The 16,269-nt window shown below is 53.5% G+C and overlaps 2 protein-coding genes across 5 annotated transcripts; one reads left to right on the top strand and one right to left on the bottom strand.

The window, feature by feature from the left end:
- Positions 1 to 2,084: 2,084 nt before the first annotated feature.
- On the top strand, positions 2,085 to 8,880 carry YIF1B (Yip1 interacting factor homolog B, membrane trafficking protein; the record flags this gene model as incomplete). 4 transcript variants are annotated; one of them, XM_081033198.1, is made up of 8 exons in its annotated part: positions 2,085 to 2,190; positions 5,092 to 5,330; positions 5,408 to 5,512; positions 5,699 to 5,777; positions 5,907 to 5,964; positions 6,980 to 7,135; positions 7,217 to 7,310; positions 8,546 to 8,880. In XM_081033198.1, exons 1-8 carry the CDS (start codon positions 2,148 to 2,150, stop codon positions 8,699 to 8,701), a joined length of 930 nt encoding a protein of 309 aa, XP_080889324.1. In that variant the 5' UTR covers positions 2,085 to 2,147. The 4 variants fall into 4 exon arrangements, with proteins under 4 accessions (XP_080889324.1, XP_080889323.1, XP_080889326.1 ...); XM_081033197.1 differs by having other exon boundaries at positions 2,106 to 2,199; positions 8,546 to 8,701; XM_081033200.1 differs by lacking the exon at positions 2,085 to 2,190 and adding an exon at positions 2,269 to 2,375 and having other exon boundaries at positions 8,546 to 8,701.
- On the bottom strand, positions 7,269 to 10,128 carry LOC308489874 (immortalization up-regulated protein; the record flags this gene model as incomplete). The annotated part of the gene is made up of 4 exons (XM_081031500.1): positions 7,269 to 9,130; positions 9,231 to 9,305; positions 9,452 to 9,582; positions 10,068 to 10,128. 4 exons carry the CDS (start codon positions 10,126 to 10,128, stop codon positions 9,035 to 9,037), a joined length of 363 nt encoding a protein of 120 aa, XP_080887626.1. The 3' UTR covers positions 7,269 to 9,034.
- Between the last annotated feature and the right edge of the window lie 6,141 nt (positions 10,129 to 16,269).

Here is a 16,269-nt window from a genome sequence, read left to right as displayed (position 1 = left end):
AAGGGAGGCCTAATTCACAAGGCGGGACACAACCGGAACAGGTGTCCCCTGTGCCCCCACGGACAGAGTAGGGATCCTTAACTACTCACCACATCTTTGTTCAGCACCCACTTTGTGCCCGGCCCTTTGCTGGGGACACAGCAGTGACCAAGACAGTTCTGGGACCGGCCCTCAGGGGCCTCCCAGCACTTCAACAGAATGACAGCCCAGAGGGTCGGGGTTGTGACCAGGGAAGCGCAGACAGAGTGACCAGGACTGGGGTGGGGGAAGCCTAGAGGACTTGGAGCAGAGAGGAGGCAACTGCCGCAGCTTAGGAGACACCTGACCTGAGATGCAACGTGAAGGATGAACAGGAGTGAACAGGGTCTCTTGTCCTGGAAGAACCACAGATACACACCTCCACCGAAGGGGGAATTTTTCTCTCCATGTTCCCCCTGTACATTTTTCCATATCCCCCTCCAGCTGCAACTCAGCGCCCTCCCTGACCGCCTTCTGGAGGGCAGCCCAGAATCCCGACCACATCTGACTGGCAGAGGAGTGGGGCTTGGGGCCCAGCTCAGACACACTCCAGCTGGTTCTATTTATAAAGCCAGCTCTTGGGGAAGAGCCCAACTTGGGACTGACAACCCACAGGAAGAGAGGCCGGACGATAAAACAGTAACAGTAGCGGTCAGTGATCAAAGGCTTCGACATGTCAGTCCCTGTGGACACATATGGGCTTATATAGAATCTTCAGTCTCCCCTCTATTATTCCCAAGATGAGGAAATTTAGGCTTAAAAATGTAGTAGTCGGGGAGGCCGGTTGGCTCTGTGGTTAGAGCACAGTGCTCATACCGCCAAGGTCGCCGGTTCGACTCACATAGGACAGTGAGCTGCGCCCTCTGCAACTAGATTGAAAACAATGACTTGACTTGAAGCTGAGCTGCGCCCCCCCACAACTAGAGTGAAAACAACAACCTGACATGGGGCTGATGGGTCCTGGAAAAACACACACTGTTCCCCAACATGCCCCAATTAAAAAAAAAAAAAAGGAGTAGTCACACAACTGGTAAAGTGTGACTGATGTGGACTTGAGACCAACAAGAAGCCAAACACTTGCTTTACTAATAAAAAAAAATGTTCACAGAAGAATTTAAGAGTGGGGAAGATAAGGATGAGGAGGTGGCGATGGAACCCAAGGACAGATGCTAAACCAGAGGTGCAGAAGAGGAACGGGGGCACCTCACTCACAAAATCAGGAACAAAAAGCCTACGCCTGAGCCAGGACTCATAACTGAGAGACCAGAACAGTCCTCAAGGTTCCCAGAAAAGACAATGTCTCAGAGGAGGAAAGGGAAAGCCACAGTGATAGGGTCATTTGCTGACCTCCTTCCTGAGTGCTGCCCGGAAGTCTCTTCTACCATTATCTTTGCATGAGATAAGTGGAGGAGACTGAGGGACAGAGAGAGGCTGAGGGGGAGACCATGGGGGAGACTGAGGGACCAAGAGGAGAGACTAAGAAAGTTTAATTCTCAGGACTCCTCGCTTGCAGGTGTGCCTGTGTGTGCTCTGAGTCGTTGGGGGTTGTAGAGTGTTTTTGGCGGACCGGGGAAGCCAGGTTGCAATGCAAAGCATTTTTATGAGTTTCTGGGAAAATGTCTAAAGATATCTTCGAAGAAAGACACTTTGGGTTCTTCCCACTTCACTTGTTGGGCGTCCTTTTCTCACTCTAAATGTTTAATACCTAAGGTCCGCCAAAACTGTATAAGCACCATTGCCCGCACCACTCCACTTAGACCCTCGGGAACACAAATGGATCTCTCCTCCCCCTGCTCCACACCCTTCCCTGGCTCCCGCCTGCTCTCAGCGACCCAGATTGAGCGTCTGCTTTTAAAGAACTCCATTTCCCATCAGCCTCTTCACTGGACACCTACATTTTCATCATGCATAACACCGCCTACTCCTGAGATAGTTCCTGGCCCCGCCCCCTGCCCGTCCGGTCTCGACTGTCGCCTGACATCACCGGCCTCCAGTCCCCTCCTCTTACCGCCAACTCGTCCGGGCCTCCGCGAGATGCCTATTGGCTGTGGCGCCGCCGGGAGGGCGTGGCTACGGAAGCCGGGCGGGCACATTTCAAACCGTGGCTGGAGCGACGGCGGCGGCTGAGGATGCACCCGGCAGGCTTGGCAGCGGCGGGGACGCCCCGGCAGCGTAAGTGGCGTACGTGGCCGGCCTTGGAGATCGGGCGGGCGGGCCGAGGCGTGGAGGGGGGCGAGGCGTGGAGGGGGGCGAGGCGTGGAGGGGGCCACCGCGGCGGTTAGCTAGGTCGCTGCAGGTCGGAGGTCACGAAGTCAGGGATCTGGAGCTTCGAGGTGTGCCCCGCGCATGGATGCCAGGTCCGGGTAGGGGCGCTCTGGGATTGTTTTTTTTCTTTAGGAAATTATTTTGGAAGAAAACAGCTTTGGGCAGGATATTGTACGATGGGCAGAAGCGCGCGACTTTCATTCATTTGCAGTTAGCGATCAGCCGCCCCCTACCCTTCCGTGGCCCCGGGCGTCGCCGTCACAGCCCTCCGTGAGCGCAGAGGGTCGTGGTTGCCCCCTATTTAAAATTTGAACCTGTGTTTGTTGTCCTGTTACCCTCCGTTTCCTGTCTCTGAATGTGTACCGCTAAATTCCTCTTCATCTCCGTGGGCGCGTGCACCTCGTGTTTTCAGTACGACACATGCTGCTCAGCGCCTCGTGCCTGGCCCCCTGCTGGAGTGTGGCTACCTGGTAGTAACCAGCACAGCTCTTGGTCCTTGTTAATTTACAGCTCAGAGGTTACTGGGACGACAGATCCCAAACTTGGAAGCGAACGAGTCAGCAGGATAATTTGGAAGCACATTAGGGCTGTAAAGGGAATAATCCAGGATGTGACTAGGAGTTGAGGCCTCTCTTGAGGGAGAAGGTGTGATGCCCTCGTTCCTCCCTTCGACCGTCAGTAAGGTGCCTGGATGGCCCTGCGGTGCCTAGTGCTGGGGAAACAGCGGTACCTAGACAGCCCCGTATCCAGTCCTCATGGAGCTACCAGTACAGAGCAGAAGACAGTGACAGGCTAAAGTGATGGATCTACCGTGTTTCCCCGAAAATAAGACCGGGTCTTATATTAAGGTTTGCTCCAAAAGACAGCATTGGGGCTTATTATGTTCAGGGGGTGTCATCCTGAAAAATCTGCTAGGGCTCATTTTCCGGTTAGGTCTTATTTTGGGGGAAACACGGTATGATGAAAGAAGCACAGAGTGGTTATGGCCAGGATGGAGGTGTGGTAGCTCAGATTAGGCACGTGACCCCAGCTTTGAGGTGTTAGTGAAACTTCAGAGAAGGGGATTTGTGGTGAGAGGGAAAAGCATTGGAGGCTTGTGTCAAGTAAACAAGTAGACAAATGAATACATATCTAGCAATTGTGGTAAGTGCTCAGAAGGTAAAAAAGAACCACTAGATATAATGAGAAAGAACAAGGTGGGGCTGGGGAAGGTCTCTCTGAGAAGGAAACATTTGAGCTAAAGCCTGAGTGCTGCAGTGGTAGTTGTTAATCGAGGGAAGGTGTTCCAAGGTGATAGCACTGGATGTTCAAAAGCCATTGGGAGGTAGAAGTTTGGCAGGATCAGGGCCGAGAGGAGGCCATTGTGGCTGGAGTGTTAGCAGGGCTGGGTTCTGTAGGCCGTCATAAGCATTTGGATTTTATTCTCTGCACAGTGGGCCCTGATCTTAGGCAGAGGCCTGGAAATGTTCTCTTTTGCATTTGAAAAGCTCACTCTGGCTGTCCACTGGAGAGAAGGTTGGTGCGGCTAAGAAAGGACAGGGGGTACCCCAGAGGAAGTCAAGTGCAAGATGACACAGTCTGAGAGGGGAGGGTAGCAGTGCGACAGTGAGACAGTGGGTGAGAACTAGCGACTGGTTGGTTGGATGCCAGACAGAAGGGGAATCAGGGGTTTGGACACTGAGGTAAGCACTCAGGGGCAGCCAGAGGGCATTTCCAGGAAGTGACCAACCTGGGTCTGGAGCCAGGAGAGAAGTGGTGGCTAGAGACAGTGGTGGCTGGTGGTGTGGGTGAGATTGCCCTAGGTGAGAAACAGAAGACAGGGCAAGGTTGGAAAATTGAGTCACACATTTCAGGGAGCTGGAAATAAGTCACTGATTGAGAGGGACCTATTGGGGGACCATCCACTCCATGAAGGCAGAAGTTTTTGTCCTTTTGATCCTTGTTTTATCCACCACGCCTGCAGCAGAGTCTAACACAGTGGGGTGGGTCGTTACGAGGATTAAATGAGTTAAACCATAGTGTTTAGAACATGGCCTGGTATGGAGTTAGTGCTCAGTTGGGGTTGAATTACTGTAATATTTATGCATATCAGGTGACTTGGGCTGGACTCTTGTTCTTTGCTCACTCGATTTGGCCCTTTGCACATTTAGCTTGTCTGGGCCTCGGTATCCACATCTGTAAAATGGGGATGGCGATTGATTCATTCATCAGGTTTTCATCTAGTGTTAGGTATGGGATTCAGCCATGACCAAGACAAAGATCCCCACCCTGGGGGGGCTTACATTTTTGTGGGCAGACAGTGAACAAAAGAAATAAAGCAGCTAGTATCTCAGCTAGTGCTGAGTTCTGTGGATATAAATGAAGAAGAGAAGGGGGATGGAGAGGGCCACCAAGGGTGGTACAGTTTGTAGACAGGATGGTGGGGGAAGGCCCCACTGAGCCAAAACTTTGGGGAGGGGAGGGAGCCCTGAGAACACCTGGGAGAAAAGCATTCAGGCAGAGGAACAGCCAGTGCAGCGGCCCTGAGCAGGGAGCCTGCCTGGTGTTTTCAGTGAGCACCGGCTGAGGTGAATGAGTGAGGGCGAGCAGGAAGAGGGATATGGATAGAGACCTTGTTTGTATAAGGCGTAGCACAGGATTCTATGCACAGTAGGCGCCCGTACACAGTATTAGTATCATCATCATCGTTATTTGGGTGGGTGAATAGCACCTGGCTGGCCAGCCCATCAAAACCAGTGCCCCACTGCAGCAAGGCCGGAGGGAGCGCACCTACAGAATGAATGAGGTTCCACCCTTCTCTCTCTGCAGCCTCGAAGCGGAGGATCCCTGTGTCCCAGCCAGGCATGGCTGACCCTCACCAGCTTTTCGATGACACAAGTTCAGCCCAGAGCCGGGCCTATGGGGCCCCACAGGGGCCCAGTGGCCTGGGCTACCCTACAGCCTCAGCCTCGCCCCAGGCAGCTTTCCTGTCTGATCCTGTGTCCAACATGGCCATGGCCTACGGGAGCAGCCTGGCGGCACAGGGCAAAGAACTGGTGGACAAGAATGTGAGTGGGCTGGGCTGGTGGGCGTGGAAGTCCAGGGCCGTGGGGCCAGGGCCTCAGGTAGAGCTCTGCCTCCCCAGATTGATCGCTTCATCCCTGTTACCAAGCTCAAGTATTACTTCGCTGTGGACACCCTGTACGTGGGCAAAAAGCTGGGCCTGCTCCTCTTCCCCTACCTGCACCAGGTTAGCGCCCCCCGCGGAGGTGACTGTTGTCTGAGGGGAAGACAGCCTCTGGGCTGGGGGGTGTGAATCAGAGGCTGGGGCAAGCCTAAGGGACAGGGTGGCTGATTTGCCCCAAGAGGGCCTGTGAGCAGGGTGGGAAGAGCCCCGCTCTGGGGGTTCTGCCTGCTCCCCACACTATCCACACAGGACTGGGAGGTGCAGTACCAGCAGGACACGCCAGTGGCCCCTCGCTTTGATGTCAACGCTCCTGACCTCTACATTCCAGGTTTCACCCTACCTACCACCGCGCCGCACCCTCCTCCCTCTGGGTGGGCACATCTAGGGCAGAGGTTTGGGCGCCTGGAGCCCCAGGATGGTCCTTCCTCTGACCCATGTCTGTGTGTGCCTCCCACAGCCATGGCTTTTATTACCTACATCTTGGTGGCTGGCCTTGCACTGGGGACCCAGGATAGGTAAGAGAGGCCTGGGCAGAGTGGTGTGGGGTTTGGGGAGCTGTGGGGCAGTCGGGAGAGGTTCCCCTCTCTCAGAACAGCCCCACTATGCTCCCAGTTGGCTCAAGCCCTCGGTGTCCCACTTAGGGTCACCCTTGTCTCTTCCCTCTTTCCCACCCACCACACCCTGTGCTGGGTGACTTTTTAAATCTGTCCTGCCCCATGGCCTCCACTATACCAGATCCAGCCTCATCCTCTCCCTCTCCTAACCAGCTGCCACCTCCCCACCCCGTACCCCAACTCCAGCACAGCCAGGAAGATCTTGTCTGAGAGGTGGGCCTGGCCACGTCGTAGTCTGCTTAGAAGCTGTCCACAGCTTCCCTGTCCCCAGCTCCTTAGCCTGGCACTGCCCTCCATGAGGCCTTTCTCTGCCCCTCCTGACTCTGCTGCACCACTCTGGTCTTCCTCCCATCGTCCAGAGGGCCTGGTGCTGCCATCCCAGGGCCTTTGCACATCCAGTTCCCTTTGCTCACCCTACATCATCACCTGCTGAGCACCTGCTCACTCAAGATGTCTACACTCTGATGTCACTTCCTTCGGGAAGCCTTCCCAGCTTCCCCCGCCACCCCGCCCCAGGCTGGGTCAAGCCCCCACTTCTTACTCATTGGCCCCTGTTCATTCCCTTTGTGGTATTAAAAACAACTGTCATTCGAGTAAATTGTTGAGGCACTGAGGCGATGGCAGAGACCAAGGTCCTTCTTTCTCAACGAGCTCCTTACCCCATTAGGCCTCAGTGCAGGTGTCCCCTCCTCTGGGAAGCCCGATGCCACCCCCTCCCAGCTCCATCAGGCACCTCCCCTGCCCTGTGCTTCCCCATGCCATCCCTGACCTCTCCAGGCTGTCACTGCGGACAGGGCCCAGAACCATCTTGGTCATTGCTGGGTCTCTAGCCCCACCCAACATAGGCTGTCCCCAAGTGGATACGCAGGGAGGGTGTGAGCCAGCCCACGGAGTGACAGAGCTTGGGTGCCCACAGGTTTTCCCCAGACCTCCTGGGGTTACAGGCCAGCTCGGCCTTGGCCTGGCTGACACTGGAGGTGCTGGCCATCCTGTTCAGCCTCTATCTGGTCACTGTCAACACCGACCTCACCACGATCGACCTGGTGGCCTTCTTGGGCTACAAATATGTTGGGTGAGTACCACCACCTCCCCCCTACCAACCCTAGGCCTGGGCCTCTTCCTCAGACGAGCCTTCCCCTCTCCCCCAACCCAGGATGATTGGCGGGGTCCTCATGGGCCTGCTCTTTGGGAAGATTGGCTACTACCTGGTGCTGGGCTGGTGCTGCATATCCATCTTTGTGTTCATGGTGAGCTGGGGCTGGGGGGGAGGTGAAGCTGAGGGCATAGTTGGGGTCCCCTTGGAGGCATCCAAGCAGAGTGTCAGATGGGGATTTTAGACCGTAACTGCATTGCTGAACTGAGGAGCCCTGGAGGGGCTGCCCCGGCCTGGAGGTCAGAGGGCTTCCTGGGAGATGGGGTATCCAAGCTGGAGCCTGAAGGAAGAGAGGAGCCAGCCAGACTGCTAGGGTGGGCTCTCACCCTCACCCCAATCTCCTTACATGGTAGACTTTCCTGCCAGAATTTCTGCTAGGATGAAAAAGTTTCAGTACACCTGAAGTAGCTTGTTTGAGGGTCCTTCCAGCTGGCGTGGAGGTGCTGGTTAAGAGCACTGGGGTCCACCAGGCCTGGGTTTGACCCCAAGCTTTGCTGGATCCTGGGCAGATCACTTCCTCTTTTTCAACCTCAGTTTTCCCTTTTGTAAAATGCTGATGGTGATCACTGCACTTGAGGGGGCTGGGGCGACTGGGTGTGAGCACGTGTGAGGAGCACAGGGCACAAACTGGTGGCTGGTGGGCCACAGCTGACTCTCAAACTTTGCCTTTGATGTCATTATTTGTAAGTTTTTTTAAAAAAGGCATTCTGGCTTGTGTTAAAAAATTGTCAGGCCGGCCTGGTGGCTCAGGCAGTTAGAGCTCCATGCTCCTAACTCCGAAGGCTGCCAGTTCGATTCCCACATGGGCCAGTGGGCTCTCAACCACAAGGGATGGTGGGCTGTGCCCCCTGCAACTAGCAATGGCAACAGGATCTGGAGCTGAGCTGCGCCCTCCACAAGTTAGACTGAAAGGACAACAACTTGACTTGGAAAAAAGTCCCGGAAGTACACATTGTTTCCCAATAAAGTCCTGTTCCCCTTCCCCAATAAAATCTTAAAAAAAAAAAAATTGTCACATGGCCAATATAAGCAGGTGACAACAGTCAGGACGGAGCCAGGCCACCCTTTCAGGCAGGGTAATCAGAGTGCACTTCCCCAGCTCACTCACTTAGGGACACCTGGGTTTGAACCCTCACTTTCCACACAAGGTCTGGGGGAAGGGCATCACCATCTGTTAGATCTGGGGGGAGCCAAGGATCCCAGAACAAAGACTTGAGCCCGGCTGCCCCAGTGAAGGGAGGAAGTGGAGGCTGCAGAGGGGCAGGCCCGGAAGTGTCCAGGTGCCCCGCCAGGCTGAGAGGGCTCAACGGTAACCCTTCCCCACCCCAGATCCGGACTCTGCGGCTGAAGATTCTGGCGGAGGCGGCGGCGGAGGGAGTCCCGGTGCGCGGGGCTCGGAACCAGCTGCGCATGTACCTGACGATGGCCGTGGCTGCTGCGCAGCCTCTGCTTATGTACTGGCTCACCTTCCACCTGGTGCGGTGAGGGCGGCGCGCCACGCCTGCAGCTGCTGCTCCTTGCTGCCACCGCTCATCTCCTAGGAGCGCCCCCCACCCCGAAACCCTCCTCCCTGCCCCTCAGGTGCTGAGATCCCCAGCTGCACAGGCCGCCCCCCAGCCGGCGGCCCCTGTTCCGGAAACAATAAACCACCGTGGTAGGCCCAGCGTGGATGGCCTCTCCTTGGTGGCTGCCAGGCTGCCCGGCAGGGGGCAGGCCTGGCCCGGAAGCGGCGGGGCGGGCGGGGACAGCTCCCAGCGCCTGCAAGCAGGAGGCTACCAGAAGGCTGAGTGGAGGTTTAATGAGCCAAGCCCAGCCCCGTCAGTGGGAAGCCTTCTTCACCTTCTCTTTTTTCACCTTGGGCTTCTTGACCTTTTTCGGGGTGCTTCCCTGCGTCCCTGAGACTGCTGAGCGGGGCTGTGGGGATGGGAGAGAGAGGGTTCCTTGGTGACTGGTGGCCTAGGTTCTGGGCTGGGCCTCTATCTCGGCACCTACTTGGGAGGAGGAAGCCTCTTACCTTGGCCTCCATGTCAGAGCTGCTGGAGCTGCTGCTGCTGTCAGAGTCTGAGGAGCTGTGATGGCTCTGGCCGTGCTAGTTGAAAGGGCAGACAGTGAGACTGAGCGCTCCCCAAGTTGGAAGCCTGGGCCTGAGGCTCGGCAGGACCCACCTCCCATAGGATGTGCCCGGTCTTCCCCCCCACACACCTGTTAGCTGGCCCAATGCCTGGGGTCACCCACCTGGCCTGCCCCCTTGGGCTTCTTGGAGGTGTTCTCCAGGGCTGCGGAGAGAAGAGAAGTTGGGTGAATTGGCGCAGGCAATGTCCCCTGTACCTTAAGTTTCCTGCTGCCAGGAGTGCACCCACTATAGCCTCAAGTTTTATAGCAGCAAGAAGGTGTGTCCACAAGGCTGGGGGGAGGGGCAGTGGGACCTGCCCTCCCAAGGAATGCCGGGAGCCCCACCTGACCTTTGTTTAGTCCTTAGCGCCTCCCCAGCACCACCCAGCTTTTCCTCTGGACTGTGGGGAGGGTGGACAGTTAACTGCAAAAGAAGGAAAAACGAACAAACCTGCCTGCCCCAGCCTCGGCAAGTGAGCAGGAGCTGTGTGGATGGGGTTGGGGTTGGCGGATGCAGATTTCTAAGGAGCAGAGCTGTCATCAGCTTCCCCAAAAGGGTCAGATGCCTGCTTTTGAAGAAATGAGGGAAGTGGCTCCCTGTGACCTGTGAGCCATGAGAACACTATCAGTTGCTGTGTGCCAGGCGCTGCTCCCAACCAACTCCCTCTGTGTGGCTTGGTGAGAAACAGTCTAAAGAAAAGCGTGAACTTGGGACCAGCTTGTTGAAGCCCATCTGTACCATTTAGTAGCGGGTGATACAGGGAAAGTTGCTTCGCCTCCCTGTGCTTCAGTTTCCTCATTGGTAAATGACAGCTACCATAATGGGGTCAATGTAAGAATCATATGGATTAGTTTCCTAGAACTGTGCCTGGCACAGAATAAGTGCTTAGGAAATAATGTTTTGGCTTTTTAAAAATAAAATGTAAGTATTGCTACTATCCCTGTTTTACAGGTGAGAAGACAGAGGGAGCAAACAGTTAAGTAAGATGACGAGGGGAAATGCAGCAATAAACAGACTAGAACTGGGGCTCACACCCCAGTGTGGCTCAAGTCCCAGGCTCTACCTGGCCTCCGTGTTACCTGGGAGGGTGCTCAGTGGAAGCGCAGTCAGCAGAGCCCAGCCTTCCCTCCCCCCCCTGGGCTGGGCCCTGGTGGGGCTCGCAGAGGAGCTGGGGCCCTGAGCTATTCCCATCACTGTCATGATGTGTCCTTTCGCGTTTCTCTCCAGCCCTGCCCTGCCACCAGCAGCTGGGAGGCCTGTGTCTATGGCAGGGACAGGTGGCTGGGACCTGGGGGTGATGATAAACGTGCCTCGTCAGTATCGTGCACTCAGATCTCTGCTCCACAGTCCATACCTTAGAGGAGCCTCCCCAACTCCCCGCTCCTCAGAGCCCAGTCAGTCCACCCCCTCTGCCCTGCTTGATGGCCAGCACAGCCCTTGCTTACCACTCTCTGAAGTTATCTTTAGTCTCACTCACCCCTGCAGCATGTATTTATTGAGCACCTATTATGTGTCCAGCACAGTTCAAGTGCTGGGGGTGCAGAGGTGAACAAAATTTCCAGCAAAAATTCCAGCCTCATGGAATTGACATTCTAGTGGAAGAAAGAAGGTAAAATGTATAGTATGTTAGGAAAAACAAACTGGAAATTAAAATGTCCATCATTTGGTGAACGTACAGGCAAAATGTGATCTAGCTATACAATGGAATATTATTCAGCAACAGAACATGAACGACACGTGCTACATCACAGGCAAACCTCAAACTTATGCTAGAGGAAAGAAGCCAGGCACAAGAGATTACCTATTGTATGGTACGTAGCATTCATATGGAGTGTTCAGAGAAGGCAATTGGAAAGCAGGTGAGCGAGTGCTGGGAGCTGAGTGGGAACAGGGATTAACTGTCGATGGGCAGGAGTGATCTTACTGGTCGTTGGGGAGAAAATGTGCTGAAACTGATTTATGGAGACAGTTACACAATTTGGTAAAGTTATTAAAGATCACTGAATTGTAATTTTGAAAGGGATGAGTTTTATGTAACGTACCTTAATAAAAGCCATTTTTTAAAAAGTCATGTGCTAAGAAGAGAAAGGGGAAGAGGTAATAACTATGTCGGATATTGGGGAGGGCTTGAATTTTAGGTAGAGTTACCAAAGCTCTGAAGGTGAAAAAACAAGCCATACAAGCATGTGGAAGAAGGGTGTTCTAGGCAGAGGGAACAGCAAGTGCGAAGGCCCTGAAGTGGGACTGTATCTGTGAGTCTGAGGAACTGCAAGGAGATCAGAGTGGCAGTGAGAATGGAGGGAAGGAGAAAATGGGGAGGAGTGGAAGGGGTGTCTTGTAAATCAAAGATCTTTGTTCTTTAGTCTGAGGAAGGAGAAGTGAAATGGTGACTGCAGTTTTACCCACAACTGGATTCAGGATAAGAAAGAAAGTGGTTGTCTCTCCTAGCAGGTCATAAATTCCATGGCTGTGGGGACCTCATCTGCTTTGCTCAGCACCCAGCACAGCGTGACTTACGAGTTGGTGCTCGCTCGCATTTGGTGAATGAGTGAGATTACCAGATGGCAGGCACTGAGCTAGTGGCATGTTAGAACAAGCACAGAGTGGCTACGACTTTGGGTTCCGGAGGTCAATCTTACACGGAAATCCTCACTCGACTCCTTAAAACACTGCTTTGTGGACAAACAAGTCAACCACTCTGGACCTGTTTCCTTCTCTGTTAAGGTGAAAAACTTACCTCATAAGGTAGATGGTTTTGCACAGAGCCTGCTTGGTACAAGGTAAATAAATGCTCGGTAGATGTCACGTTTTATTATTATCCACAAACACAATCTCATGATTCCTCGTGAAACTGGCCATAGGATCCCCATGTTTATATGCGGCAGTTGAGCTTCAAAAGGTGCAATTTCATGCCCCAATACACTGGGCTGGAAGGTTGTGGAGCAGCAGTGTGAGACCTTCCAGACCCAAGACAAAGTAGCTCTCTACCACTGCACTAAAATTGTGGGGAGGGCAGATGGGTCCGGGAGCCCATGGCTTGTTCCTCCAGATTCTTCTCTATTTACTCCTGTATTGTGGTTAGGATGTGGCGGCTTTTGCAGAAACAAAGACAGAGGCTGAACAAGATAGCTTCACTTTTCTCTGCCCTGAAAGCCTGAGCTGGGGGTTGTCCTGAACGGGTGGGTAGGTGGGTGGGTGTGGGACCCGGGCTCCTTCTGTCTGGTTGCTCTGCGTCCCTCCAGGGTGTTGTCCTTGGACATGTGGGGAGGGTGACCCCCACCATTGGTTCCTTCGGAAAGAAAGGGGCAAGTGGAGGGCACAGCACATCCTTTTAAGGACCCCGCTGTTTGGCCAGGATTTGGACACACATGGTCACATCTAACTGCAGGGAGACTGGAAAATACAGTTCCTAGCTGGGCCGCCACATACCCAGCAAAACCTGCGGGGGGGATCCTATTACTGAAAGGAAGAAGGGGAAAATGGACATGGGAGCCCGTCTCTCATTACTCCCTATTGGTGGCAGTGAGCGTCCATGACTACCCTGCTCTAACCCAGAAGGTTTATAAATGGAGGCCAGACGAAAGCTGGGAAGGCAGACACAGACGCTTGGATGAAGAACATAGGTGCGAGGTACTAAGACAGGAGGATGTCCATCCCTCTGCTCTTTGACAAATATCCATTCCCTGCCCTTCGGTTCTCATCTACCACGGCTAACGGGCAGGGACGTAGCTTAGGCCTGTTCGCCCCCGGCCTGCCTCCGTTGGCATCTCACGGCACCACCTTCCCTTGCTTGTTGACTCACCATTTCTGCCTAAAATGACTTGGTCCTAAGAGTAAAAGCAATGCCTTCTGTTTTGTAGGAAAAAGGGACATGTGTTTCCAACTGGCCTGCATACTGATGTCATTCACTACTAGGTCAGCTTACCCTTTCTGTGACATTTCACCAGCACACGTTCTTCAGAGGGTCACTCCCGCCCTGACATTTTTACTTAAACACAACAATTTAGGAAGAGATTTCTGGATGCCAGCTTTAGTAGCCAGGGAAGCCAAAGTGGTGTAGGGAAAGACAATCCTCCCCCAGGGTCCTGCACTCCTACAAGTCTGAGGACTGACGCGGCTCCCTGGAAAAGCAACTGCTCTGAGGCCTGACCTAGTCTCTTTCCTGAAGTTTACATGAACAGAATGCCCTGGTCCTATAAACACCGTAATCCCTGTTGTAGGTTGTTTCCTTTTAACTTAACCTCATCCTAGGAGATGGGTGACCTTAAGCACGCAGTATGCAGGGACTGTTTCCTTTCCCACAAGATGGAAGAGCTGCTTCCGCCCTGGATGTTCTGAAATACTAACAATCAGAAAATTTTGACGGACCAATCCTTTGGGAGGTGCCAAGGGGCTGACAGCCCAGCTAGGGAAACCCAAGCTCGGGCTCCGCCCAGCTGACCGTTGTGGCTGGGATTTGATTTTGCTGTTTACCAGCTAGTAAGTTAGCCTGTAACCATTTCCAAACTGCTGGCGGAGCCTGGAGACTCCTGGGTCAGATACAAAAGGCTTTATTACTCAGCAGCATAAGAAGTATCAGCGTCCGTGTTGGTTTCCGTTGCCCCATGGGGACGAAGCGGAGGGGCCCAGTGAGCCCTGCACATGCAGTGGGTTGCATTACAAGAGTGTGACACTGAACTTGGGGATCTGCCACTTTATAACAGGCACTAGGCAAACATGCTCTCTGTCCAAAGGGAGCCATTTCCTCATCCCTCAACGTGTTCACTGCAAACTCAACCCTGAGAAATGGTCCAGGAATATCGCTGTCAGGGCCATGCACTCTTGGCATATCCAGCAGGACCTGTAGCACCATGAGACCTCCCCACAGAGTACTATTTCTGCAAACTCTCCACCCCTCTTGGCTTCTGAAAATTTTCATGAGTATGCCACTGATTAACAGAGGCTGGGACCATAAGTGTTCAGTTTTTCTCCTACAGCATTTGATTAAGGAACAATGAACAGAACTCAGAGTTCTGTTGCACTGAGGCCAACCTCCCGTCCAGGGTCCTGGACTCGTCCAGCCGTGAATGCGCAGGGCTTATCTCAGCCAGCCAGGATGTAGTCTAAGGCTAGTCTGTCATCCATTAGGACCCACACGGGGTGGGGGCGGCGGGCGTCAGGCTGACTTGCTGATCTTCAATGTTATTGCCAATAATCACAAGGCCTGAAAGCAGCCCTCGAACCCCATGGAGACATGATGACTCATTCTTTCCCACACGGAAAAACAGACTGCTGGGGCACAGGGCACTCCAGTTCGCGATTTGTTGTTAAACTTGACTTGGAACATCGCTGCACTGTTTGGTTAAACCACATGGGCAGTGCCACCGAATAGTGACAGCCTGCATTGCCATACATAGCATCACCCAGGGCTGCGCGGGCGTCAGTGTGTGATTTTATCGGCTATAGATAAGGACAAGGCTGCGCAGGTCCACGTGTTGGTAAACATCCAAGGGTGGGGTCCACATGCAGAAGCTGCTTCTGATGGCACCAGGCACAGCAGAATGGGTCAGGATGGGTCATGTCTACTGGTCACATTGCCAGCTGCAGGGCTCAGGGGGAACAAGTGCTTGTTTGGCCAGGATGTGGTGTTGGATGAGGACAGAGAGCTCTGATTGCACCCCTTCTCATCCCCCAACCTCCTGGGGTCTAAGGTGTTCCCTCCCCAAGCACCGGGGTCACTCCCTCCGAGGACACGAAATCGGTGTGTATCCTATCCCAGTAGGTATAGCTTCAGCTCTTCTATCAATACCTACTCACACCCAGAACTTTTATTTTGGTCAGATATGAGTGGAACAAGTATTTTTACAAATTTATAGGGACGTTATGGGCCACCGTAGGGGGACTTGGCAAACGGGTCACTCAGTGACCATGTGGTCATTGTCTTCATGACCTAGAACCAGTCAACCCAAGAAAGAAAATTTAGGGGGCTGAACCAGAATCCACTTCAATCCAAGGCCTCTTCTGGTTGGCCTGGCCCTGAAGGGTGCACCAATCAGGTGGACCAGGGCTTGATGTTAAGGACAAGGTCCCCCCAGGAATGAGGTGGGTGCAATCCCCAACCCCTGTGGCCTGATCTTTACCCAGCTGGCGCAGTGATAAACCCTTTCTGGAGACAGCCGCTTCCAGTGACCAAGCTGCCTTCCTCAAGTGAGTGGACCAGGAGATGAGAGATTTTTGTGAGTTGATTTTTCAAAAGTCCATTCCACTTCTTAATGATGCCCAAGGCCATGAAATGTGCATTGAATACCTTGGCCACTGGCCCATTGTTGAGCATCCTTTGCAACAAAGAGCAGCATTGTCAGCGTGTAAATGGTCCAGAAAATTGAAATCACGGCAGTTTTCGGGGGCCACCGTGGCATGGCAGGGCTGTCTGACCATAACCTATAAAAGCGCGGTAGTGACACCACTGGCAGAGCAAGAGGGGCCCAACGGTTCAATGGCATCAATCTGTGAGAGCAAGTGGGCCCATGGGGCCTCCCTTACCATGAGACAAACCTGACAAATTTTGGCTAAAGCGTCACAGAGAACTTCAGCGTCAGAAACATAAAGGTACACTATGAAAAACCTTCAAGAGCTCAACTCTCTTGATGGTGTTAAGAGAATTCCTTGATCTTCCAACTACAGAATTATTCAAGTGATTCTCAAGTTTCTTTAAAAACCCCAACACACAACTTTTTTCCTTCACATGACTAAGATATGAAGGAGACAACTCCTGTTGGCGTATGTGGAGGAAGGCCTTCTCTAGGCCAGAGGCATCAGTGAATTTGAGATTCCTGAAGATGAAGGAGATGTGAGTGGATCTGAGTTGCTCATGGTGGCAGGATGGGTATAAGCGAGAGCCACCAACTACTAAGGAGGAACAAAGAGGCAGGTACGTGGGCAGAGGCAGAAACCAGCCCCC

This window comes from Rhinolophus hipposideros (assembly GCF_964194185.1).
Source record: "Rhinolophus hipposideros genome assembly, chromosome: 21".
Classification (NCBI taxonomy): Eukaryota; Metazoa; Chordata; class Mammalia; order Chiroptera; family Rhinolophidae; genus Rhinolophus; species Rhinolophus hipposideros.
Note: the sequence above shows the minus strand (reverse complement) of the source record. Positions and strands in the feature narration are given on the sequence as shown.